Genomic DNA, 27838 nt, shown 5'->3' with positions numbered 1-27838 from the left:
CAATATAGAGCAGAGCAGCTTCCTTAACACTACTCCAACAGAGATTGATTATGTTCTAAGTCTTCACTACGTACGACTCTGGATACTGTAGCTCCTGTGAAAACTAAGGCCTCAAATCCGAAGTACCTGACTCCGTGGTATAATTCTCAAACACGTAGCCTAAAGCAGATAACTCGTAAGCTGGAGAGGAAATGGCGTGTCACAAATTTAGAGGATCATCATTTAGCCTGGAGAAATATTTTGGTGCTTTATAAGAAAGCCCTCCGCAAAGCCAGAACATCTTACTATTCGTCACTGATTGAAGAAAATAAGAACAACCCCAGGTTTCTCTTCAGCACTGTAGCCAGGCTGACAAACAGTCAGAGCTCTACTGAGCCAACCATCCCTTTAACGTAAACTAGTAATGACTTCATGAACTTCTTCACAAATAAAATTTTAATAATTAGAGAAAAAATTACCAATAATCATCCCACAGATGTAATATCATCTACAGCTACTTTTAGTACCATTGATGTTAAGTTAGACTCTTTTTCTCCAATTGATCTTTCTGAGTTAACTTCAATAATTACTTCCTCCAAACCATCAACATGTCTTTTAGACCCCATTCCTACAAAACTGCTCACAGAAGTCCTGCCATTAATTAATGACAATAAATGAACATGGTGTTCAAAATGGTCAAACTGGTTTCAGCATAAAGGTCCAGCTACGAAACACTCTTTTCGTCGAGCGCTTCACTTTATTTGCAGACAATATACATTGTGTACATGAAATTAAATAATTATGGTTTGTATTTATTGGCACTGTGTCATGATGGCTTTTTAAGATTCTATATAATTTTTAAAAAGTCAGTGTCATGTAGTGTGTCCCCTGATAATGACGTTATACTGCTGCAGTGAAAAGGATAAAACAAGAAGTGATTCAGTGCAGTTGGGAGGGACTTACAATCAGGCCACTGTTGGGTGATTCTCATCCTTAAATGTAACTCAGTTTGTGCACAGTTTAAGTGATGTATGGTAAAATCAAAAAGAGGATCATGATGAACTCTTCACAGGTTTCATATTTCACACTCACTGCCTACCTCGACAGCGGGGCTTTGAAATATTTATATTTCACAGTTGTTGTGTTTTTATATATTGTTATTGTTACTGCCAACGTCCTGCTGATTGTGGTTATCTGTGTGAACAGAAGCTTACATGAACCTATGTACATGTTTCTGTGCAGCCTGTTTGTGAATGAGCTGTATGGTAGTACAGGGCTGTTTCCGTTCCTCCTGCTTCAGATCCTCTCTGATGTTCACACTGTTTCTGCTCCTCTGTGCTTCCTGCAGATCTTCTGTGTGCACACATATGGAACTGCAGAGCTAACTAACTTAGTCGTCATGTCTTATGACAGATATCTTGCAATATGTTGTCCTCTTCAATATCACACACGAATGAGTTCTAGTAAGGTATCCATGCTCATTGCTCTAACGTGGTTTTCCTCGTTTCTTGGAATCACGCTTTTGATTTCTCTAAGTGCTCCTCTACAGCTGTGTGGGAACATCATTAACAAAGTGTACTGTGACAACTATTCTATTGTTAAACTGGCCTGTTCTGACACCACAGTCAATAACATCTGTGGACTTATTTCCACTTCTCTCACCACCATATCCTCTGTCTCTCTGATTCTCTACACCTACATGAGGATCCTGAAAGTCTGTTTTTCTGGATCCAAACAGACCCGACAGAAAGCCATCAGCACCTGCACGCCTCATCTCGCTTCTCTGCTCAACTTTTCATGTGGTGCCTTCTTTGAAACTGCGCAAAGCAGATTCAACATGAAACATGTCCCAAATAGGGTGCGTATTTTTTTATCATTATACTGGCTCATATGCCCACCGCTCTGTAATCCTTTACTTTATGGACTGAATCTGACCAAAATCCGAATCATATATAAAGGTCTAATCTTAAGTAAAGTCTAAATGCTTGATGTTAGAACTTGGACCAGTCAGTGCAGCAGCAGAGAGGAAATGTGGAGAGGATCCAGGCTCCTGCTGTCTTCTGTATATGCTCATAATCTGTCTTTGAAGACAGTTTACTGTTAGCCTATAAAATAATTTTAGAATGTAAAAGTATGTTTCAAATACTTTCATTTTTGCTTTGTTTGTTCTCTTTTTCTCATTTAAAACATTTAAATGATTAGATTCTGACATTCAGCTGCTATTAAATTCTTTACTCTACAAAAACAAAAGCAAAATAAATGTCTTTTTTTTTCAAATTCAATTTTTACACTGACACTTCTGGAAAGCTTTAACATGTATTTCTTATTTAAAATAGAATTTTGTTTTATTTAAGTCATGTAATTGTTCCTGTCCAAGTCTGTGCTTTAGATTCTTACTCCGGATGGCATTACATTGGCCTCCAGTAAGACTGTGAGGAACCTTGGAGTCATTGTTGACCAGGATATGTCCTTCAATGCACATATCAAAGAAATATGTAAGACTGCTTTCTTTTGAATGACCTCTCCCGTCTCCAGAGGTGTTCACAGGTGAGTAGAGCAAATGTGCTGGATTCCTCACCAAATGTTCTTTTTTGTTCAGGCAACAGCGGAAAATGTATGAATCAAATCATTCAAAAATAGCCTTTTGGTTTGCTCTTAAAAAAAAAGTCTTTTGTGTGTAATTGTTATGTGGCTGTGCCCTTAAATTGACCCCTGCTGTGTCCAAAGCTAAACCTAATCTCTCTTTAGAAGAAACCTTGTAAGGTTTTGCAATTTTTTTGATAAGGAATCCAACCTGGATGCATCTCCTCATCGGTTCTTTACATTAAAACAAGGTAAGCAGACTGTGGCTGACTTCTCTACAGATTTTTGGATATTGGCGAGGAGGAAAAAGCCCCCCATGGCACTTTTCTGAATAACTTGAATGAGGAGTTCAAGCATGAATTGACAGTTAAAGAGTTAGGTCCTTTGTTGGAGTCGCTCAAGTGTATTAGAATAGATGATGATGTTAGTGAGAACTGGTTAAAAAAATTCCATTCAATGTCCCAGAATGTTTCAGGCTCTCACTTTTTCCTCCAGCAGTAGGGACTCGGAAAAGGCTGCTGATTGAGAGAGCAGAAAGGAAGAAAATGGGGCTTAATCATGCAATTTGGTCATGCTCATTTCTTCCTCTCTGAGTGTAGCTGTGCGTGAGTGCCTATCCTGAGGCCACTGAGGCCATTTCATTGACTCATGCCCTGTGCAGCCAAAGGAGACTGCTCATCATTAATTGCAGGGGACCTGAACGACGAAGAGGATTTCTGCCTATCATGTCTCATGATGAGGCTGTAGCCTGTCTTGCATCAGAACAATTTACATCCTACACTCTCCGAACCAGACCAGCCTGATCTTTCATCAGTCCCACCTGTTTATCATGAGCCAGCTGAAGCATTCAGAAAACATCTCGCTGTCTCTCCCTCCACTTCGGCCATATGATTGCACCATAGACTTCCTGCCTAGTGCTCCTCAGACTTTACAGTTTGTCAAAGCATGAACGCGAGATTATGGAAAAATGTATCGTGCTCGAGCCGCAGGTATCGTTCACCCATCTTCCTTTCCATTAGATGCTTCTTCTTTATGGAGAAAAAGGACAAGACCCTCAACCCCTGCATTGATTTTTGGAACTGAACAAAATCAATGCAAAGTATCCCTTGCCTCTCGTTTCTTCTGCTTTTGAGTTGTTACAGGGAGCATCTTCAGCAAACTGGATTTCTGTAATGACTATAACTTGGTGAGGATTGGGGAGGGGGACAACTTGAAGACAGCCTTCAACACCTATCTGAGACACTTCGAATAACTGGTAAGCCTTTCGGACTAATTAACGCACCCAGTGTTTTTCAGGCCCTGGTCAATGACGTCCTTCAGGATTTCATAAATGACCTTGTGCTTGTCTACCTGGATGACATCCCGATCTTCCCACTATCACGTGAGGTTAGTCCTGCAGCAGCTTTTGGAGAGCTAGCTGTCTGTAAAGGGTGAAAAATGTTAATTTCATGTTTACACTGCTTCTTTGCTCAGCCACATCATTGAAAAACGACACCATAAACCAGACCCCACTAAGATACAAGCAGTCATTGACTGGGCAGTCAAGCAGTGGAAATGTTTCCTTGGTTTTGTTAACGTTTACTATAAATTCATCTGGGATTTAAATAACATTGACTTGCCTCTAACGCAACCCAACTCTCCCAAGTTACAGTTCCAGTGAACCACAGCGGCTCAATCCTCTGATCTCCACAAACAATGCTTCACCTCCTTTCTCAATCGAACAGTTCATAGTGGAGGTAGATGCATCAGATTTCAGGTAGGGAGCCATTTTTTATCAAGATAAAGAAGGTATTACTCATGTCTGTGCATCTTTCTCTTCCCTGGAGAGCAGAATTATGATGTCAGAGATCAGGAGCCGCTGGCAATCAAGCTTACCCTCAAGGAATGTAGGCAGTGGGTGGAACCTCGCATACCTCCAAAAGGTGAAGAGACTCAACGCTCAGCAAAGAGGTTTGGCTTTGTTTTTACCTGCTTTAATTTTACCATCACATACAGGCCTGGCTTTCCAAACGTCAAAACCAGACGCACTCTCTCGTCAATTCTCTGCTGCTGATGCAGTCTACAATCCTGCCTCCATTCTGTGTGGTTGGCACACTCTCTGGGAGAGAGAGCGCCAACAATCTTGGGAAATGAGTTGGCCATTCACAAGGCCCACCAATGCAACCTGATCCTGGCAACAGTCCCCCTGGTCACCTCTATGTGCTCATGTAGCATATTTCGAATGGAAGACTGCGTTGTGACGACAGACACAGAGTGGTTGAAAACTGGATTTATTTTCTAAGAGACAAAGTGCAGCAGCAAAATCGGTGTCACACAGCAACAGCAGGTCTCTCCTCATCCCAGTGTGGAGTCCATGCAGCTCTGCTCACAATATAGAAAAAAAATTGAAACTATCAGAACAATGGTGAGGTTTCTCTCAACAACCACTTTAAAATCAAATGTAATAGTGTGGTAAAACCGAGACAAATATAAAGCAAGGTGTAGTCAAAAATAAGCTACTAATAATAACTTGTAATATTTAAATCCCCACTAAGATGGATCAATTACAAGGTACACATTCAAATAAATGTAACTCTTCCCAACATGGCTGAAAATACTATTCAGCGTGCAGCCTCAGATGATGAACTCAATATACACATAAAACAAAACCTATACATTCACACATACCTAAAAGACAAAGTGCAGCAGCAAAATCAGTGTCAAGCAGCAACAGCAGGCCTCTCCTCATCCCTGTTTAGCACAAGTAGGGAACACATAAACGGATGCTGTAAAAGATAAAAGGCAGTTCCAATTACTATTTTCCTTGTTCAAAGTAATCAAAAACACTTTGGGGGCTTTTAGCCATAAGAACTAATACTTAGTAAAAAAAACTACACCAAATTTAAACATATAATTTAGTACAGGGAGAGGAGCTACAGAAAGTGTACCTTACCAGTGTGGAGTCCATGCAGCTCTGGCTGGGAACCCCCACACCTGCAGCATGTTTACAAGTGGTGTCACACTGATTAATGCCCCACTTCAACAGTGACATGTGGAACCTTTTTTTACAAAAATAAAATTTACACAATCGGTTTGCGAGGTGCGCCTGCTGCTTGCGGCACAGGGAGGAGAAGGCGAGGCGGCGGGGGATTCTCTGGCTGGCTGGAGCAGCATCTAATAACCAACCCGCAAAATAAAACAAAATAAAAACAAACCAGCGAACATGAAAACACCGGACATCATGATACAGACTTATAATTTGCACCGATGTTTTTTCGAAATTCTATACGTGAAAAGTGAGCGCGAGAGCGCGAGAGCGCGAGAGCCCTCGGTGCACCTGCTCGCTGCTGAAGTCAAAGTAAACTTTATTGTCATCTCCGCTACATACAGTCCAGTAAATAGAGAGACGAGACGACGAGGCTCCAGTTACAGCAGTGCAACTAAACAAACAATAAATATAAGAAGAGTAAGAAAATAAATATAAACTAAGGGACTCGGGGTAAAGGGATCAATGACAATTTAAAATTTATAATTTACAGTTTGATGATTTAAAGTCTCACACACAACCCGTCGAAAGGGGAGGGGCCTGCTGCTTCCAAATAGAGCACATTTCATTCATAATGTTGTAAATCCAAGCCCATTATGTATTCATGATTTGAATCCTGGGTTGTGCGAAATCCCAGAAATACACCCTAGACAAAGTGAATCTGTGAACTAAGGTGTAGGTCTGTTAGGTTATGTTGTGGTGATCCTCGGGTTGGAGGATGGGTGTTCATACTGGAGTGCAAAATTAAAACCAATGTAAGATGGACAAGAAAAGTTCAAAGCCATCAGGTGCTCAGTTTAGAAAAAAGAGAAAATAAGAGGAGGAGAAACGAGCAAAAGATACAGGTAAGCAGATGTGTGATTGGATAATGGCAGGTCATGTATCCTGAAACAATCAGAACCCTTCAGTGCTAGCACCAGAGAAAGTGTTCGCCCAGGGCACCAAACAGGCTAGGACCGCCCCTGCTTCCATGTCTTCTTGTTAAATTCAGATGGGTGTTTGTTTTTTGTACTTTATACTGTAGCACTATAATATATTTTTTGTACATTGGTCAGTCAATTTACACATAATTGTATTTTTGGTAATAAATAAATCTAAAAAACATAAAATCTGAAGAGGCAAAGCCAAAAGATTTTATGTGCAGAAAAATGAGTCTTGTCATGTGATATTTGTTGGTTTGAAAATAAACTGAATCTTAAAAACACAGTGTCTCACACGTCATCTGTTTGTTGGGGTTAGAGATATAGAATCATGTGGCTGAGAATAAGCATGTATATTGAAACCAAAAGTAGGCAAAGGCTTGAGTCCTGAGGGATATCCCAATTAAAATGGGCAACAGAGGAAAAACTATTAGCTATGGCCATGGAGAAGGTTGTGTTAAATTAGGAAGAGTGTAAAAGATCTAAACAGATCACATAATTTCAACCGTGGTTCTAAAGTGATGCAGGACATTGAGCTTACCTGTCATATATATGTAGAACTGCAAACATGGATGTTAAAATCACCAAAAATAAGAATAAGTTTGTACTCAAATTACAGCGGCATCACACTCCTCAGTCTCCTGGGAATTTCGATGGTAGGGTACTGGGAAGAAAGAGAAACAATGGAGTTTTCATCCTGGTCATGGAACACTGGACAAGCTTTGTTCTGTTAAGGATATTTCAGGGTGTGTGGGAGTTTGCCCAACCAGTCTACATGTTTTATGGAGTTGGAGAAAGGATACAACCACATTCAGCTGGGAATATGTGGTGTCCATCAATCCCTGTATAAGTGTTGCGAGAGCTTAGTCCATATTGCTGGCAAAGGGCAGAGCAGGCTGTACCTGGAGAGGAGGCTTAGGTCTCCTGTCCCACTCCCACAGGGCCCACTCCTGAAGACCTTCTATGACTCTGTGGTGGCCTCAGCCATCTTTTACGGTGTGGTCTGCTGGGGCGGCAGCATCTCTGCTGGGGACAGGAAGAGACTGAACAGGCTGATCCACAGGGCCAGGTCTGTTCTAGGATGCCCTCTGGACCAAGTGGAGGTGGTGAGTGACAGGAGAATGGTGGCTAAGCTGTCATCCCCGTTGGAGAACATCTCCCACCCCATGCAGGAGACTCTGACAGCACTGAGCAGCTCCTTCAGTGGCTGCGGCACCCACGATGTGGGACAGAGAGATTTCGCAGGTCTCCTTCCAGCTGCTGTCAGACTCTACATATGCAATAGCAATAACACTAAGTGCAATACTCTTTTTCTGACAATGTTGTATTGTACTCAGTTGTATATAGTATTTTATTTTATTTTATTCTAATCTATTATGTACAGTATCTTATTCTTATCCTATTCCAGTGTTGTTCTTATTTTTGCAATGTAACTTTGCACTGTCCACTGTCTGCTGTAACAAAACAAATTTCCCACGTGTGGGACTAAATAAGGTTATCTTATCTTAATTATTGGGGCCACTATGGTTAGAGGCAGTGAAGTATGCCATTGATAAGGATCCATTTAAAAAAAACCCCTCTAATACAGCCTTAATAACAGTCTTGCCAAAGCCTGGTAAAGTAAGGATCCCGTGGAGTGCTGTAACTACCTAACTACGACCTATTTCCTTAATAAATGCAGATATTAAATTATAAGCTAAGGTATTAGCTGTACGCCTCGTGAACGCGTTGGGTAACCTGATTCACAATGATCAAACTGGTTTCATGAAAGGTAGGTTAGCCTCTCACAACATAGTGGAGATATCATCTGAATTTCAGGAGCGGGACCACTCCTCCTACACCCCTCGTTGTCAGACGCCTCGCAAATTCTAAGAGCTTGATTCCTACTCACCCTTCAGCTCATCACCATAGATTCACTGTCGCTCAGACCATCGGACCAAGACCTTGCTCTTTCTCCACCTGATTTTCCCCTGGCAGTTCGCGATCTGCAAACGATCTTCCTAGTGGAGCCACCGTGGAGTGCCCTATTACAGCCGGCCTGACTGGCACTCCTTCCAGCAGCCGTTCTCGCCGTGCAGCCGTCAGGTCTGCCATTCGCATTCCCCGGAACTCCTCTCTCCGCTCTTTTCAACAATACAGCGGCTCCGGTCGCTCCCCTTCCCCGCAAAACTACAACCTCCGATCTGCTACTAGAGGACGATCTCCTCCCAGTAAAAGTTCTTGGCTCCACTCCAGCCCCGCAGAGCTTCCTGGAAACACGATCGATCTCAGCGTTCAACTCCAAGGTCGCGCCGCCGTTCCCACGCTCCGGTGAGGTCTCCTGAAGATTCTTTGCCCACGAAGATCTCTGACTGGACCGTCGCCCGTCTCCAATGAGTTCTGAAAGAGAGAGGCATCCGCTTTCATCAATCCGATAACAAGGCTACAATTATTCCGTTTCTTCTCAACATCTCAGCGCTCCCGCTCTCATTCACCGAACAGAGTTAATACTCTTCCGGGCACAAACGAAGCTAGCGTCTCCATTAAGAACGCTTCCTCACTCCTTTCAGCCTCACCCAGCCAGCTACAGCCGCAGCTCGCCACCACTCTGCATGCTCCCTCCTCAGCTGCTCCTCCCACTCAGCGTGACACTCGTCTAGGGTTGCCAGTTCTGTGTGCCCCAATCCCCCCTTCGCAGCTCGCCCCAACAAACCCTCTCGGCACCGAGTTGCCAGGCCTCAGCCACATATTCCTCCATTGCTAAACTCTGCCACCAACCTCGGCACCGGGATGCCAGGTTGGTGGCAGGTGGCATGGTTTTAGACAGAGTTTTACGGCCCTCCAGGGCTCGGGTAACCGAGCCATCTGGGGCAGTGTTGTTGGGGATGAAGGTGCAGCACTGGTCACCGAACATGGCACACACGCCCCCTTTCTCCGCCAACAACATGTCAAGGGCCATCCAATTTTGGACTCTGATCAACGAAGTCGGGCCCAATTGTTCCACTAATCCCTCCATGGCGTCTCTGGTTATAGGTTTGAGAGTCTCAGCACATTATAATGAACATAGTTTATTCTTTCCACATTCTTATTTGGCATTACCCATATGAATATGCTTTCAAATCCCGAGGCTACTTGATCCGCTAGTTTATATTCATCGGGAACTCCCCTGGGCACTGCTATTGAGTCAATCCACGTGGGCGAGTCCACCCTGGGGTCGTATGCATGTGCCCCCTGTATACCCCTCTTTGCCAAAATGTGTCTCGTGCATCTGGCTGCCAATGTGCGTGTGTTTCTTTGTGGTATGACTTTTGCTTTGTTCTCAATCAGCATCAGTGGGGCTCCTAGTCTCACCATTGCGCACGTCCCGACACTTCCCATAGGAACACGAACCAAAATAGTTTTCTGCCCACAGTAATAATATAACCCACTTCTTGCCCATGTTCCAATTACCGTGCTTGAGTCATTCCTATTGTTAGTGGTCCTTCCTGTGAGTGTCACAGAGCACCAGCTAGGGTCAATCTCTCCCAGCTTGTATCTTGTCTTATCTGTAGAGAACTTAAAGCACGTGTAGTTGTCTTTTCTAGTCATGAATGGCCCCACCTGTGTCTGCTTGTCAATTGGTGGGAAGAGGCTGGCCAAGATTGAACAGTTGCCAGTACTCACCGCTTCCCTAGTAAGTCGCAGCATGCAGTCGTAGCCCCACTTATCCTCTGGATACAGTGGTGCGGGCTCTGTAAACAAACGCGGCCTAGCTGAAGCACAAGCAACACAGTTAGATACCTGTTGTTCTTTAGCATTTTGAGCCACCTAGTCCAGCCAAAGGTTACTGTCACTGAAACCGGTGGCGCACTCAATTAAATCCTGAGGCTTCAACCTAGTATAATCGACCGTCAGGACTCGTCTGCCTTTTGGTTCATGTTCCTCTGGTGTGACGGTTGACAACCCATTTCCTCCATTTCCTGTAATGTTTGTGACAGAGTTTGTTACATTGTTAGTCATGTGTATTACTGGCTTGGGCTTTGCATTAATTAAGTTTATTCTAATTACCCCTATTGGATCTGTCCCTGACACATCTACCCCAATTACCAGGTAGAACACGCCTCCCTGACTATCTGACCTGGGCAGAGTGTTCCAGGGACCCAGAGAAAGAGTGATAGGGTTCTGAGACGCAGAAAAATCCCTCTGAATTGCTATTCCCTTCAATCCTCCAGGCACATGTGGCTGCCACCCTACTCCGGTCCAACTTACCACATTCCCCCAGCCAGGAGCGCACCACTGCCCTGCAGTATATGACGCCAGTACAGGGCGGATTCCCCGGCTGGAGTGAGGGTTCCCTCCCCTCATGCATATATCACGGTGGCTACAAACCCACACATCATATCCCCTCCAGCTGCTGTTTGCTCCTTTGCAATTAATCACTTCACACAAATCAAACGTGTATGAGCTTGTGGACCCTTTAACGTAGTCCAGTTCTAAGCCATTATATGCGCTGAGACACCTCACGCTTTGGTCTTTTCAACGGCCACATCTCAGTATTCAGTTTCTCAGTAGGTGCTGGGCTGGACTAACCTCCGTGTTCAGTTAGGGCACGTGGGACGGTCTGCAAAATATACACGAGAAAATACACGGCCATAACTAATATTATTTGATATAGCAAGCATGTGGTTGTGAGAAGCATTTTTACCAATTTCTTCTCTCCACATGTCCCATTACGTGTATCTGATTCGTGTGGGTGCATTGTGTTGTGTGAAATTTGTACTTTTAGCATAAGATTTTACTCCTTTCTTTCTCCTCAATTTGTTACCACTCCTTTCTGCTGGCGTGGCGATCTCCTCCTAGGCTGTTCTTCTTGCTTCGGCCTTCCAGGTGGAGTACTGGTCGGCCCGTTGCACAGGTGAGAGGATTTATTCTGCCTCTGATTTTTGTTACCACCTGTGTTTGGTGAAGCCGGGTTTTCCTCCACCAAGCTCTCGTCTGCTGCAGCACACTGCATCCAGTGGAACCAGGTGTCGCCTTTCCCTTTCAGTCGGACCGCTGTAGCCATCCGGGCAGTCACCTTGTACGGACCGGTCCAGCGGGGCTCTTTCCACTTCCATTTAATGACCTTCAGCCACGCCGCTTTTGCATCTGAGACCTCTCCCTCGCGTCAGGGCTATTACTTCAGCTCTCTGTGCTGACTGTTGACCCTCAATTCTTCCAGCCTCTTTTACCTCATACTGTTTTCCTCTCCTGCAAACCACAGTGTAGCCTGCTTTCAGTCCTTCTTCATCACGATGACAACAGCCGTCTGTGAATCAGTCCTCAGCTCCGGGGATGGGCTCTGCTTTCAGATCTTCTCTGATTTTCTCTTCAGCTTCAGCTTTTTTGGCGCAGTCGTGTGGTTCCCCTGACCCCATTAAGTCTGACATATTGATTCCTTCATGTATGAATGTCAGGTTTGGAGCGTCTAGGACTTTGCTCTATCTCTGTTGTGTCAATGGTGTCATGGTGAAAGCTTGTGAGTTCACGTACGCTACTACACTGTGTGTGGTGAGCACTTTTAGTGGATGTTCTCTCACTACGTGTGCTGTTTTCTGAATGATTTTTGCCACCCCAGCTGCATGTTGTGTGCATGTAGGATGCCTGGCTTCTGTTGGATTTAGTCTTATGCTGACGTACATAAGCACATCTCTGCCTCCCCCCTTTTTCTGAAACAACACACCGTTTACTATTCCGTCTGTTTCAGAAACATCCAAATAGAATGGTTCGTCATATTTAGGTGTGGCCAGGTTTGTGGCTCTTGACAGATCTTGCTTCAGTGAAATGAACGCTGTTTCTGTGGCTGGCGTCCAAGGCAATTCAACCTTAAGATTTCGAACGCCCACCTTCTTTATCAGGTCCCTTAAAGGGGCCGTTTTGCCCGCATAGTTAGGAATGAACTGTCTGCTGTAACCTGTCAACCCAAGAAAAGAAAGGAGTTCCTTCAAGGTTCTTGGTTTAGGGTGTGTCAGGATCTGGTCCCTGTGTGTGTTCATCAAACCCACTGACCTGTGTGCGATTACACGGCCCAAAAACGTTACTTCTGGTCGGACCAACTGCAGTTTTTCTTTACTTACTTTAAAGCCACATTCCGCCAATCTGTTCAGCACCACGAGCGAGGCTGCCGTGCAGGCTGATGCTGACGGGGCTGCAATGAGAAGATCATCAACATACTGTATCAGTGTACAACCTTCAGGCAGGTGGCATGGTGACAGTGCATCTTTCAGCACCTGATTGAAAATGCCTGGGGACAGTGCAAAGCCTTGTGGCAGGCGTGTGTATCTGTACTTCTGGCCTCTGTATGTGAATGAAAAAATGTCCCTGAGTGACTCATGTAGGGGGAGACAAAAGAAAGCATTAGCAAGATCAATACTTGTTAACCACTTTTGGTCCCATGAGATGGCAGTTAAAGCCGTGTATGGGTTTGGTACGGGCAGAGTGTCGGTGCGCAGTATGGCATTAATGGCCCTCAGGTCATGTGCCATCCTGTACTTTCCTGTCCCATGTTTCTCCACTGGCAAAATAGGTGTGTTCCAAAATGATTGTGAAGGCTCAAGCACACCTACTTTCAGTAGCCCTTCAATGGTTTCTGCAATCCCTTCCTCCGCTTCCGGTTTGTGTCTGTACTGCGGTCTGTTAATTGGTGCCTCCGACTTCAGCTGAAACAGGACAGGCGAACAGGTAGCGAGGCCAACATCAGTGGGCCCCGTAGACCACAGAGTGTCAGGCAGTTGTGAAAGCGCGTCGACTGCATCAGGGTGGTCAGTTTTCTCTCGGCCATGTGTTCTTGATATTTCCTGATGTTCTAAAACCACTGCGTCGTTAGACAGACAGGTGATTCGGTACGTTTTGCACTTTGGCGCGTACCACACATTTGAAATCTGAGTGCTTTGCCACCAAGTGTTATCCAGCGATAACACTTGGTGTTATCGCGAGAGAAATGGTCCCATTTCTCTCGCCTGATGACCTACATGGACTGCCAATGTGACATGAGGAGCCGAATCTGATCCCATCTCGTACCAAGGCAGTTGTTCGTCCGTCAATTTCACAGCCACTGCTACTCCGTCCGGGCCGACATAGATATTATGGCAACGCACGTTCCAAATTTCACCTTCAAGCTCAGATTGGAAGTTTTCTCGGTACATGTCATCATCGTCTCTGTCATAAAAGAGAGTGACGTGGTAGGGATCACGCGGGGGGTGTAGACGGACAGGCTCATGATCCAGGGTTTCCACAGCTGGTATTGTCTCAGAATGCCGTCTTCTACTAGCCTTCCCCAGTAAATGTCAGCTGTAGCTTGTTCAGAGTTTTGCACCAGGTATTGGTTCTTTGAGTGTGTCCCCAGGCACGGGAACTCTTTTCCTCCTGGAAGAGTAACAGTCAGTCCATCTGCAGAACACATGATAGTGGCTCCCAGTTTCACGAGCAGATCCCTGCCCATCAGATTTACAGGCACTTGTGGGGACACCACGTATTGGTGTTTCAAAGTCTGTTTTCCCAGCTTTGTCAGTGCTGGATCAGTTAGCAGAGGCAGAGTCATAGGAACCCCAGAAAAACCCACTACACTCACAGTGTGGTTGGAGAGTGTTGCACTGTTTGGTGTGGCTCTCAGTGTTGAGTAAGTTGCTCCAGTGTCCACCAGAAAGGTCAGTTGTGCTCCTTCCACGGTCATTGACAGCATTGGATCTGCCATCCCCACGCTGTCCGGTTTGTCGGGGCTCTGTCAGTACTGCTCCCCCTCCCAGTCCCAGTCAGCCACTGGATACTGGGGGACTGGCGCTGCACCTGGGTTTGGAGCTTGGTGTCCTCCTCTGTATGCACCTCTTCCTCTTGGAGCTCTGCGTGCCTGGGTTTGGTAGTCACGCTGTTGAGTGTTTTGGGCCGGTCCAGGACATTCCCGAGCCCAATGTCCGTCAGCTCTACATCTGAAACAAGCATTCCAGGACGTGTTACTGGGATTCCCCGCCCCACGAGCCCTTTGTCCTCTCCCGGCGGATCCACCACGCCCTCTGAACGTTCTAGCGGCCCCCCAATTCCCTGCGGGTTGTCGCTGCCTTGGTGCATTGACGGGCCAGCGGTCATCAGGGTAGACGTTGGGGTTCTGATCTGGCCATTCAGGCACGGGATCTGGCTGGGGCCTTGCCACCATCATTTTCTTCGTGGCTTCCTTGATCTCTTTCTTTTTCTCGCTGGCTTTGTTTTTTGCTTCTGCCAGCTGTAACTTGAGCAGCCACGCCTGCACTTCCTCCAACTCCTTCTTCTGTTTGTTCGCGTCGTCCTGCTCCTGCTGCAGTCGGTTTGTCACATGTCTCTCCCATTGTGAGGAATCTGCAACAGCAAAGTCTGGATTCTTTTCTAGATCAGTTCTAACTTGTATGGGCAGCCCTGCCAGCACCGCTGCACGAAACCAACCTCTGTGTTCTCCCTCCTGGTCATTATTTCAAACTTTCAAGACTTTTCAGAATCTGTTAAAATCCCAATACAGACATTTGCCAGTAATCTAATGAGTAGACTTTGAATTTCAATATCCAATTTGGCACACTTTGGAAATGATTCAACAGGTAGTGCCTTACCTTTTAGATGGGCTGCCCTTTGTCCACTCAATACGATCACCAGATCGTGTCTGTCCGTCTGACGCCCCTCGGACGTCCAAACTTCCGACAATCCTCACCTCAATGACTGAACGAGCCCCCAAAATGTTACGGGTATCAAATATTGAGGAAGAGTACAAAAGTCCAGAAGGGTTGGGTCAAAACAATGATTTTATTTGAACACACGCGCGGGGAGATAATTACTGCACACAATCAGCATGGATCTCCGTCAGAAATACACTTCAGATTGCTTTTATATCATCAGGGTATTATAACGCCCCCTCTTGCATTTACAAGCACATAATTTGCATCTTAAGAACATTATTTGCCTCTTTTACAGACAATGATCAATTTTAAGAGCTAAATGCAGACACAGAAGTTCCCCTTTCTGGCATCTTCTTCCAAATAAGGCGATGGTCTCAGGCCATTGAGGTCCCCATGGACTCGTCCTCTCCTTCTGTCACCTGTTGTCAAGTAAACTCTAATGCAACATGTTGCTGAATACACTCAGGCCTCTGTTCAGGCCTGTTTCTAGGTTATATGTGGTATATATATGTGTTTTGTAAGCATGTGTGCGATCTTTCTTCAGCTCTAAGCCACTTATCCAATAGATCATCCGGACCTCACGCCAAAAGAAGCTTTTGACCTTTAATTACTTGGGCGAGCTTCAACTCTTTTATAAGCACAGAACTGCAATGTGTGTATAAAGATATAAAAATATAAAAATGATTATACCTGCATCTGTAATAAAGGTTAATATGGTGTCGGTATGTTTAAATGTCTCAATGCCGTCTTAAAGCTATATGTGATATTGTTAATGCAATGTTAATGCTGTAGATTATATTGTAACAGTAAAACGATTTCTTTAATTCCACAACTGCCTTATTTTCACCCTCAAACGAAGCAAAACCAATCAATCGGGCAGCCCCACACCTATATACTGCTTCAAAATAAATTCACCTTTAAGTCCCTTCGAATCACTAACCCTTACCTCCACCTCAGAAAATCTCAGCACGCCTTACCTTCAGATCCTCTGTTCATCACCGAATCTGGCCACGCCCCTACCAGGACATGGTTCCTCTCACACTTTCGCCAAGTGCTCTCGTCTTCTGGAATTCCTCCAAATCTCTTCTCTGGCCATTCCTTCCGCATCAGCGCCGTGACTTCTGCCTTCCACAAAGGAATCCCCGACCACTCAATCAAGCTCTTGGGTCGATGATCATCACAAGCCTACCTGTTATACATTCACAAACAATCTCCAAGACCTACGTAATGCCCAGTCTCCGCTCCTGTAGGGGATGCCTTCTTTGGTGGTTCTGCCCGGCCCGAGAGCCGTCGCCAGTCCCCTTCAAGGCCTTCCCCAAACCGCAGCAGTATTCACACTTCCTCATCCCTCATCACCCATCGTTACCAAGGAAGTGGTCCCTGCTAGTGAAGTGGAGATATCATCTGAATTTCAGCAGCGGGACCACTCCTCCTTCACGCCCCCTCCGGCCTCAGACTACAAAAACCCTCCTGCTCCAATACCTGCTGTTCTCATTTTCATGCCCAACCCTGCCCCCCCTTTTCTTTCCTCTCTTCTCCTGTCCTCTCCTCTCTTCCTTTCCTCCCTTTATTTCTCGTTAGTACAGGGGGATCTGCCCGGACCGAGAGCCGTCGCCAGTCCCCTTCAAGGCCTTCCCCAAACCACAGCACTATTCACACTTCCTCATCCCTCATCGCCCATCGTTACCAAGGAAGTGGTCCCTGCTAGTGAAATATGACTAAGGCCATATTATTGATGAATCAAGTAGGTCCTGATCTCTGATTGGTCTTTTCTTTATGGACGCCCAGAATGCATTTGAGCAAGTGGAGTGGAGGTTTTTGTAGAAAGTACTAGAAAATTTAACTTTGGCCCAAAATTTATTAAGATGATAAAAATTTTATACACCGAGCCTTCAGCCAGTGTCTGTATTGGTGGAATTCCCTCATCTACATTTAGTATATTTCACGGGACAAGACAGGGATGTCCACTCTCCCCACTCCTTTATCCTTTTTTATAGAACCCTTAGCACAGTCAATATGCCAAAAACAACACCTTTATCCGTGTTTCTATAGGGTGTACAAAACACCATATTTCATTATATGCTGACGATGCCTGTTGGATATCTGACATGTCGGATATCCAGTCGACCTTACCCACACTATTGAACTTAATAGATACTTTTGGTAAACTGTCAGGTTTTAAGATTAACCTCGGGAAATCTGCTCTTATGTTACTCAAATTAGACAGAAACACTCTCAATACCCCACCGGATATAAACATTGTAGGACAGATTAATTATTTGAGTATTTAGATAGTGGCGTCTGTAGCTTCTATTGTTAAGAACAACTACTGTGATACTTTAAAAAAGATAGAAAAGGATGTTAATAGACGGACGCATGCGTCAGTGCCAGCTCAGATTGCTGTACTTAAAATGAATGTATTACCAAAATTAATTTTATAAGTTCGATGTTTCCTTTGGCCCCCCAGTCGACAACTGGAAAAAAAGTGGACTCTCTGCTCAAGTCATTCATATGGAATAACAGGCGTTCACGTATAAAGTGGGATATATTACAAAAATCCAGACCAGATGGTGGATGGGCAGTCCTGAATGTCAAACTGTATCATTTTGGCATTCACATACAATATATCAGGCAATAGTTGGATCAAAAGTTATAGAAATTTAACAGGTCCACACATAAAACCCTTTAAAAAGTTTAGAGTTACAGTTAATGTATTTCAGCAAATGTTGTTTTCATGCTGATAGTAGCTGTGAGACACAATTAGTGTCTGTTGGCAATGAGCTCAGACTATTACATCACCTGGCTGAAGAGATTAAATGAAGGAACGTCTGCATGTCAGTCAGTTTTATGCAAATTCACGTCTGTAACATGCTGTAAGTAGACTAAAAACTGCTTTTGTTTGGCAGTTCTATTAAATAAAACTGTGATCCTCATTTAACTTTCATTGTTCCGAGAAGCAAACTGTTGATCATGACAAACCTTTCACAGGTTTCATATTTCATTTTTAGTGCCTACTTTGACACTGGGCCATTCAAATACTTATATTTCACTATTGTCATGTCTCTGTATGTGTTTATATTTGGATCTAACCTCCTGCTGATTGTGGTTATCTGTGTGAACAGAAGCTTACATGAACCTATGTACATGTTTCTGTGCAGCCTGTTTGTGAATGAGCTGTATGGTAGTACAGGGCTGTTTCCGTTCCTCCTGCTTCAGATCCTCTCTGATGTTCACACTGTTTCTGCTCCTCTGTGCTTCCTGCAGATCTTCTGTCTCTACACTTATGCAAATATAGAGTTTTATAACTTAGCCATCATGTCCTATGACAGGTATCTTGCTATCTGCTATCCTCTACAGCAGGGGTCCTCAATCTCAGTCCACGAGGGCCGGTGTCCCTGCAGGTTTTAGATCTCACCCTGGGTCAACACACCTGAATCACATGATTAGCTCATTACCAGGCCTCTGGAGAACTTCAAGACATGTTGAGAAGGTAATTTATCCATTTAAATCAGCTGTGATGGATCAAGGACACATCTAAAACCTGCAGGGACACTGGCCCTCGTGGACTGAGATTGGGGACCCCTGCTCTACAGTATCACACACATATGACGTTAAACAAGGTTGCCAAGCTGATCGTTCTCACATGGTTGTTCCCTATTCTGAATATAGTTGTGATGATATCACTGAATGCCTCACTGCAGCTGTGTGGACACACTGTTGACACACTGTACTGCAACAATTACTCTGTCATGAAACTGGCCTGCTTTGACACAACAGTTAATAACATCTATGGACTCGTGTACACATTCACTGTACTAATTGGTCTTGCATTCCTAAACTTGTTCACATATGTTAAGATTCTTAAAGTCTGTTTTTCTGGATCCAAACAGACCCGACAGAAAGCCATCAGCACCTGCACGCCTCACCTCGCTTCTCTGCTCAACTTTTCATTTGGTTGCTTCTTTGAAATAGTGCAGAGCAGGTTTAACATGAGCAGAGCTCCCATGATCTTACGCGTTTTCCTATCGATATATTTTCTCACTTGCCAACCAGTTTTCAACCCCGTCCTGTACGGACTCAAACTAACCAAAATCCAGCTCATATGTAAAAGTCTTTTATTTGGTAAGATATGAATTTACAAAGTTAATAGATACTTTATTAAGTTTATTTCTGGAACTTCTGCATTCACAATATGTGTTGGATATACATATTCCAAACATTCACAATGTTTGGAATATGTGTGACTGCAATAGGCAATACATTTACATATTTCAAAACAAATTCAAACAAAACTAGTTTATTTAAATTTTTGTCACATATTGTCACTGTGAATAATATGAAATATTAATCTTACACAAAGATATTTAGAAATCTTATAAATGAAACATTTATTTACACAACCAATTCTCACATAACAGAGAATAAAACATGTATTTAAGCACATTAGTCAGAATGGTACATAGTGTGGTGTTTATGTAAAACTTTTCTAGTCTCAATGATGAATCAAGGATTTTGTAAACTAGAGGAAACAATGGTCCATAAAAGTGTCAACGAACAGGATAAATGAATGAAAACATTTAAATGTAAAATTAAAAGAAATCCAATAAAGTATTCTTTGGAAGCATCTTCATCTTTGTCTTAATTGCAGACCTGTGCTGATTATAATATGCCATGTTTATGAACAGCATTGTGGAGCTGCAGTTTTATCAGTAGTCATAGTAGTACTACTATGACTACTATAATTCTTGCAACACCGTGATTACAAACGTGGAGCTGAACAGCGATCGACGGTGACGGTGACCTCAGTAGTTCAAGCTGGCCTGATAGACACTCACAGAAACATTGGTAGAAACATGGCCCATCACAAGAATCCATGATGGTTCCCTTAAAAAATGGTTTTCCATAAAAACTGTTAAATCTGTGATGGTTTAAAACTGGGGAGTGGAATACAAGCTTCCAGCTCTGCACATATGTATGGGGTTAGGTTGTAATTAAAGTCATTTATCACAAAGGTCTGGGCCAGGAGTAAAACCTCTGACCCTGTCATTGAAACGCTTATTTTTTTCCACTTATGCAGAAACATTATCAGACACTCAGTTCAGTTTAGTTACGTTTTATTTATAGTGTCACATCACATCACAATAACAGCTGCATCCAAGTGCTTTATAGTATAAGGTAAATCCTATGATAATACAGAGAGGTGTTAGTAATTATACACAATAATACACTTTTAATACACGTTTACTCCCCCATCCAAATCATTGAATTCAGGTAGCTTTATTGCTGTACATGCAAGAGCCAAATATAAAAAGTGCAAACCCAAACTCTGACAACTAGAAACATGGAACTAAAACTTGGAAACTGGGAAAACTACAATGGACAGAGGAGAACACAGGGCTTAAATATACCATTGAGTAATGAGGGAACAGCGAGCCGAAGGGAAACACAGCTGGGACTAATCTGACATAACGAGATAGAAAGGAAGCAAAACTGCAAACATTAACAAAGGATGCGAGACTGTTAAAGTAAAACAGGAAACATAAGACAGGCACAGAGATGCGGACTTGACAAAGAGACACGGCTGACAGAGGAGACAGGGAAACATGGAGCACAGAGACAAGAGTACTAACTGAGACATGGAGAGATGACTAACTGGGGAGACACAAAGGGCACATGGAACACAGCAGCTCGAAAAAGCTGAAACATGGGAAGACAGACAGATTCCTAGGGAGAAAAACTACAACACAAGCACAAAACCATAAAGAGGACCAGGACTCTGGATAACAACAAATCAAAGAATATTAATTCAAAACCTGTAACACAACCCAGTATCTTGCAGACCCACTACTGGGACACCTCTCCACACACTAAGGTCAATTATGGAGTTCCACAGGGTTCAGTGCTAGGACCAATTCTGTTTACATTATACATGCTTCCCTTAGGCCAGGGGTTGGCAACCTGCGGCTCTGGAGCCGCATGCGGCTCTTTAGTCCTTATTTTGCGGCTCCGGGTGGTTTGGGAAAATAAATTAGAAGTATTTAGCTGTATTTTATTTCTGTTTAGCTCTCTTTTAACTTGCAGTTCTAAATTGGAAGATTATTGTGATATTGAAATATAAAAATAAAATTATATTTTATTATTTTTTCATGGCTCAAAATAAGCGTCACACTCGCGGAAGCCGGTGTACCCGCCGAAACACCATGCATTTATTGAGACTTTCAACCCCAGGTCGGCCAATTATGGATCTTCGGATCCACATTATGTCAGCAGCTGTTCTCCACCGTGAACTATGTTAAAGACAAACACCGTTCACGCCTCACAGATAACAGCTTACAGTCCTGCGTAAAGATGAAAGTGACTTCGTACCACGGCAGACCCGCTGCTTTTCAGCATCTCTATATTGAGCACTTTTCACACACAGTTGCTGTACGCATACAGCCAGCTGTAGCTTTTCAGCTCACAGCCCGACACATACCAACAACACAACAGCAGAGAGAGCACAGACTTTAAGGCGGCGAGGCGTGATTGCGGGTGCCGCTCAGGTACGTCCGCCTCCCCTGCAGCGGCACTGCAGACCACGCCCCGCCACACGCATTAAGCAGGTAAAATCCATATTTAGGCAGAATTTTGCAAATATCTATTTTTCCTTTTTTAGCAGCATAGAGCTTTTTTCCCAATTATTTTTTAAAAGTCAGGTCAAGGCTCCAAAAGCCTTGACCTGAAAAGGGTGGCGGCTGACAACAGTTTTTCTTTGCTACATGGATCATTTTAGTTCAGCTGGGTGTCTTTCCTTTTGTCATATTTCTTTAAGAGTTCATTTTATTTATTTACATAAATAAAATGTAATTTTCTCTGTAGCACTTCATGGATTACATAAGCAACACACCTTAGTTTCTCTGTGGATTCTTTTAAAAAGCAGTTAAAAACTTTTCTGTTCAAACAAGCCTTTTGTTGATCTACGTATTTTATATTCTTTACATTATTTACATTTGATCTTTTACATTGTGTATAATGTCTATTGATTGTATTGTTTATTTTAATATTTGTGTACAGCACTTTGTAACTGCCTGTCTGTGAAAAACGCTTAATAAATAAACTTTACTTAGTTACTTTAGTTGTTCACACAAAGCGTGAAGGTAAAAAAAAATATATATATATATATATATACAGTGTTATCTTCATTTTAGATTTCAAAAAGTATTTGCGGCTCCCAGTGTTTTCTTTTGCGTGGAAACCGGGTCCAAGTGGCTCTTTGGGTGTTAAAGGTTGCAGACCCCTGCCTTAGGCAGCATCATTAGAAGACATAGCATACATTTTCACTGCTATGCAGATGACACCCAGCTCTATCTGTCCATGAAACCAGGTAACACACACCAATTAGTTAAACTGCAGGAATGTCTTAAAGACATAAAGACCTGGATGGCCGCTAACTTTCTGCTTCTTAATTCAGATCAAACTGAGGTTATTGTACTCGGCCCTGAAAATCTTAGAAATATGGTATCTAAGCAGATTCTTCACTGGTCACGCAGCTGCCCTCCGGAAATGATTCATTTTGGGCTTTTGGGGGTTTTCTTTCCATTATTGTAGGGTCTCCCTTACAATATAAAGCACTTTGAGGCCACTGTTATTGTGATTTGAAACTATATAAATAAAATTGATTGAATTGGAGCAGTTCAAAATAACAGGGTCTTGTGTTTGACCTGGCCAGTCTACTAGACAGGTGGGACCCTTCTGTTTGTATACTTCCAGATACAAACAGTGATTGATAAATTTATCTTATGGCAAGGACCAATCAGCTCAGTAAAGAGAAACAAAAGTCCAACATTATTTTAAGAACTGAAGGTCAGTCAGTCCAGAAAATTGCTAAAACTTTGAATGAGTCCCCAAGTGCAGTCGCAGAAACCACCACGACGATGAAACTGGCTCACATGAGGACGCCCCAGGAAAGGAAGACCAAGAGTCCCCTCTGCTGCTGAGGATAAATTCATCCGAGTCACCAGCCTCAGAAATCACAAGTTAACAGCAGCTCACATTAGAGCCCAGATAGATGCCACACAGAGCTCCAGTAGCAGACACATCTCTACATGTTCAGAGGAGACTGTGTGAATCAGGCCTTTATGGTTAAATACTTGCTGAGAAACCACGACTAAGGAAAAGCAACAAGCAGAAGAGATTTGTTTGGGCCAAGAAACACAAGGAATGGACATTAGACCATCTGTGCTTTGGTCTGATGAGTCCACATCTGAAATCTTTGGTTCCACCAGTTCATGTCTTGTGAACTGATGGTCTCTACATGCTTGGTTCCCACTGTGAAGCATGGAAGAGGAGGTGTGATGGTATTGGGGGTAGGGATGGGTATCGTTTAGGTTTTATCCGATACCAGTACCAAACCGGTACTTTTGAAACGGTGCTGGTGCTTAAACGGTGCTCGAACCAGTGCTTAAAGAATGGAGAACACAAAATTGGTCCAAAAACCTCTCATGTTCAGCTGTTTTTTTGTAAAAAGATAACAATGTTAGCCTTTTCTGCAGCTATAGGGCATATATGGTCTCACTCTTGGCTGGAAGCAGTGCTTAAACAATGGAAAAAACACAAACTGTGTCCAAAAACCTCTCATGTTTAACTGTTTTCCACTTTGGTCACTTGAGCCTTTTTGGCCAGGGTGAAGGGAGTATCTGCCATCAAACAAGAAGACAGCCGCATGTAACTACAACGGTGTTTGCTAGTTCATCTTACATGCATTAATGTAATAACGTGGTTAGCCTACTCAACGTTAATTACACACGAACAACATGAAGCTACTCATGCAGAGAAGAACAGCTGCTGCTGCCATCATCATCCTCATCATTTCTGCTACGCTGACAGGGCTAGGGGCCAGGACTCTACTCTTCGGGTTTTTGGGGGATGTTGCTAACTCCGGGTCCGATAACAGGCACCACACCCGCAGTAGATGTGCACGGTGTGAGGTCTCGCAGCAAGCTATCAAACACGGCGCATTTCTCGGCTTTTAACAAAATGCTATACGTCGCCAGGTGTTTCATCAGATTCGAGGTGTTACCTCCTTTGACAGTATCACAGTATCAGCTTAAAGCACTTGTTGCAGGCTGCTGAGTTTGCATCTTTAATTGTGAAGTACAACCAGACTTTTGACCGCTTTGCCTTGGGCATTTTTAATCTGTAGCTCTGCTCTAAAAGAACGTACGTACCTGGCCCCGCCTACTATGCTTGCAAAGGTAAAATGATTGGCTAGAATCCAAAGTGTATGACATCTCAGTAAAATAAAGCACTGAAATGTGCGCTGCTTTTCGGTCTGGTTACTACCGTTTATGTCAGAACCGGTGCCATAATGGCACCGGATACCGGTACCCATCCCTAATTTGGGGGCTTTGCTGATGACACTGTTGGGGATTTATTCCAGACTGAAGGCACACTGAACCAACATGGCTACCACAGCATCCTGCAGCACACATGCCATCCCGTCATTTATTCTTCAACAGCACAATGAGCCCAAACCCTCCAGGCTGTGTGAGGGCTCTTTGACCAAGAAGGAGAGTGCTGGAGGCGTGGCCTCCACAGTCACCTGACCTTAACCCAATGGAGATGGTTTGGGATGAGATGGAGCGCAGAGTGAAAGCAAAGCTGCCAACAAGTGCTCAGCATCTCTGGGAACTCCTTCAAGACTGTTGGAAAAACATTTCAGGAGACGACCTCGTGATGCTCATGGAGAGAACGCCAAGAGTGAAAATATAAAGCAAAGGGGGGCAATTATGAAGAATGTAAAGTAGAAAGCATGTTTTAAATAACTTCACAATTTTTTGTTTACCACAAAGTTCCCTATAAGTTCATTCATAATTTTGATGCCATTAGTGAAAACATACAATGCAAATATTCATGAAAATCAATAAAAAACATTAAATGAGAAAGTGTGTCCAAACTTTTGACTGGTAATGTATATTTGGTATTTCCAAAAAAGAGCTTGGCTTGTTTGTGATTGATTAGTTGTAAAACTTGTTGGTATGGAACTGGTTTGTCACTGGTTTGAGCTGTTTTTCTGCATGGTCAGAAGGGACCTTCCTTAATGAGGTCATTCTGCTGCACTCACAGCAGCTTCATGTCAACACACGTGTTACTCAATGTGTGTCAGTGCTAACCGTGGTCATGAACAAGCTTGAAATGTACCTAGTTTTCCAATTTTTATCTAGACCAGAAGGTAAAATTGTAGTTACAAGTGGGTGATCATGTGAAAAGTGTTGTATGCTGATCATGAGTAATTCTACAAAGTTTTCATATCTCACACTTTCTGCCTACTTTGACACTATGCATTTTCAGTACTTCTGTTTCATGTTTACTTCTGTTTATATTTTTTTTATAATTACTGCCAATGTCCTGCTGATTGTGGTTATCTGTGTGAACAGAAGCTTAAATGAACCTATGTACATGTTTCTGTGCAGCCTGTTTGTGAATGAGCTGTATGGTAGTACAGGGCTGTTTCCGTTCCTCCTGCTTCAGATCCTCTCTGATGTTCACACTGTTTCTGTTTCATTTTGCTTTCTGCAGGTTTTCTGTTTGTACTCGTACGCTTGTGTAGAGTTTTTTGACCTAGCCATCATGTCCTATGACAGATATCTTGCCATCTCTTGTCCTCTTCAGTATCACACTCTGATGACAAACAGAAACAGTACTGATTACTCTAACATGGATGTATGCCTCAGTTTTATGCTTTGTTCCCCCATTACTGAGTGCTCCTCTGCAGCTGTGTGGGAACATCATAGATAAAGTGTACTGTGACAACTACTCCATCACTAAATTAGTCTGCTCTGACACCACACTAATCAACATTTATGGACTTATTAGTGCATTTGTGACATTTGGGTGTCTAGTGTCTATCATTCTTTACACCTACCTACATGTGGATCCTCCAAGTCTGTTTTTCCGGGTCCAAACAGACCCAACAGAAAGCCGTCAGCACTTGCATGCCTCACCTCGCTTCTCTACTCAACTTGTCCTTTGGCATTTTCTTTGAAATTGTGCAAAACAGATTTAATATGAAACATGTTCCAGATCTGTTGCGTATTTTTTTATCTTTATATTGGCTCACATTTCAGCCGCTCTTCAATCCTATACTCTACGGACTGAATCTGACCAAAGTCCGCATCCAATGTAAAACTCTGATTTTTGGTAAAATGCAAATGCTTGATGTGGAAACTGTGGTATATTTCTTTAAATTCAATAAGTTAAAAAAAAAATCAGAATAAACATTGACAAAATTGGACGTTTTTATAAAATGTTCCTGTCAGGAGTTGAAGAAAATGGGTTCAATGTTTGGGAAAATAACTCAGATTATTACTGTGATTATTCTCATGGTGGCTTTTTTATGTTTAACGTGTTTTCTGCCTAATATAACCATAGCAATAAACATCTGTCTTAGTTATTGTTCTAAATGTACAGCACATTAACAGCTCAGGGCAAAGTTAGCCGGATCGGTTGCCCCTCAGTAAATAAGTGATTCAATATGTTATTATCTCATATTGAGATAATAACATAATACTGTTAAATGTTTAATCGGTGATGCATTCAAGGTACAGGTGTCAAAGTTGCATTCACTGTACTTCTAGCAAGTGTTACAGAAAAGGGATGAGCCTGAGGAGCTTCTGTAAGTTTCTAGAAAAGAACAGAAACTAAAGTCCAGTTACTCTCTTTCCAGGCTCCGCAGAGCCTGAACTCATTTTTCATCTGAGAAGTAATTCCAAATGCAAGTTCTGAAATAGCTCAACAATGATAACAAATCATGTCTTGGAAGCTAAATAAAGTGTGGTGATAACTGAAGGTTAGCACAGGTACCAGCCAGGCAGCACCTGCAGCTTACATCATTATAACGAGCTTCTTAAGTTAGAGGCTGACCACACACAGGATGCAGCATTTCCAGTCCGGTATAACTTTTTATTGTTTTATACAACTTTTACTCAGTGCTTTTGCACTAATGCCTGGTCAGCTTCAGTGTACAGCACCAGCTTCCTCGCTGTCAGCTTCTCTCCTTCTGGCCCAGTCCCAGCGTAAAACAAGGGGAGGTTTAATTAGCTCATGGCTGCTAGCTGTTCCAGCCTCCCCTGCAGCTGAGGCACAAACCACATTTTTATAGGAAATACACTCAACTCAAAACCATAAAAACAGATTTTTTCCATTTTCCAAACAAAAATATTAAATCCCTGGCTGACTGGGAACCAAGTAAGAACCTTTCATAATATATCAATAAATATATTTTATTCCCCAAAAGTTAAAAAAGGAAACTAAATTCTTTGTACATTATTAGTTTGTAATGCAGCATCATTGCTCTCAGAGATGTAACTGAACACCCTGTGATGTGTAACCACTTCTAACATTAAAAACAGTAAACACTTATCAGTGCTTCACATGTTTATCAGGAGCTTTTCAGGTTATGTATATGAAGAAAATATAGTTCTTAGTAGGTGAAGAGTTTTTAGGCTATGAATACACATTTACAGATCAGGGAATGTTAAATTCAGAGTCAGGTGCCTTTTTCTAATCTAACTGCAATAATCAAAACTTATTCTAAAGTAAATCAACAGTTTCATGATCCTGTGTCAGATTTATCTGTTCAGTCTGTGTTCGTTTTGTCAGGTACGGGTGAACAGAGGATGAAGCTAATTATTCCAAAGTACAAACTAGAAGAAAGTTAA

General features: G+C 43.0%; 2 protein-coding genes, 1 long non-coding RNA gene and 1 pseudogene across 3 annotated transcripts; 3 read left to right on the top strand and 1 right to left on the bottom strand.

The window, feature by feature from the left end:
* Positions 1–1033: 1033 nt before the first annotated feature.
* LOC109205076 (olfactory receptor 142-like) lies at positions 1034–1960 on the top strand. The gene has a single exon (XM_019367545.1). The coding sequence runs from the start codon at positions 1034–1036 to the stop codon at positions 1958–1960; it is 927 nt and encodes a 308-aa protein (XP_019223090.1).
* A 2855-nt stretch (positions 1961–4815) lies between these two features.
* Positions 4816–5706, bottom strand: LOC109205083 (uncharacterized). The gene is made up of 3 exons (XR_002064552.2): positions 5495–5706; positions 5230–5327; positions 4816–4923 (listed from the first exon to the last, which is right to left on the bottom strand). It is a non-coding gene; the product is annotated as an uncharacterized LOC109205083 (long non-coding RNA).
* Positions 5707–18110: 12404 nt separating this feature from the next.
* Positions 18111–19273, top strand: LOC100691146 (olfactory receptor 4S2-like). Its single transcript, XM_003457818.1, has 2 exons — positions 18111–18515; positions 18734–19273. Exons 1-2 carry the CDS (start codon positions 18111–18113, stop codon positions 19271–19273), a joined length of 945 nt encoding a protein of 314 aa, XP_003457866.1.
* A 6184-nt stretch (positions 19274–25457) lies between these two features.
* On the top strand, positions 25458–27838 carry LOC100691417 (olfactory receptor 52D1-like; annotated as a pseudogene).

Source organism: Oreochromis niloticus, linkage group LG14 (assembly GCF_001858045.2).
Source record: "Oreochromis niloticus isolate F11D_XX linkage group LG14, O_niloticus_UMD_NMBU, whole genome shotgun sequence".
Taxonomy (NCBI): Eukaryota; Metazoa; Chordata; class Actinopteri; order Cichliformes; family Cichlidae; genus Oreochromis; species Oreochromis niloticus.
The sequence above is the reverse complement of the archived record's forward strand: the minus strand, read 5'-3'. Positions and strand labels throughout refer to the sequence as shown.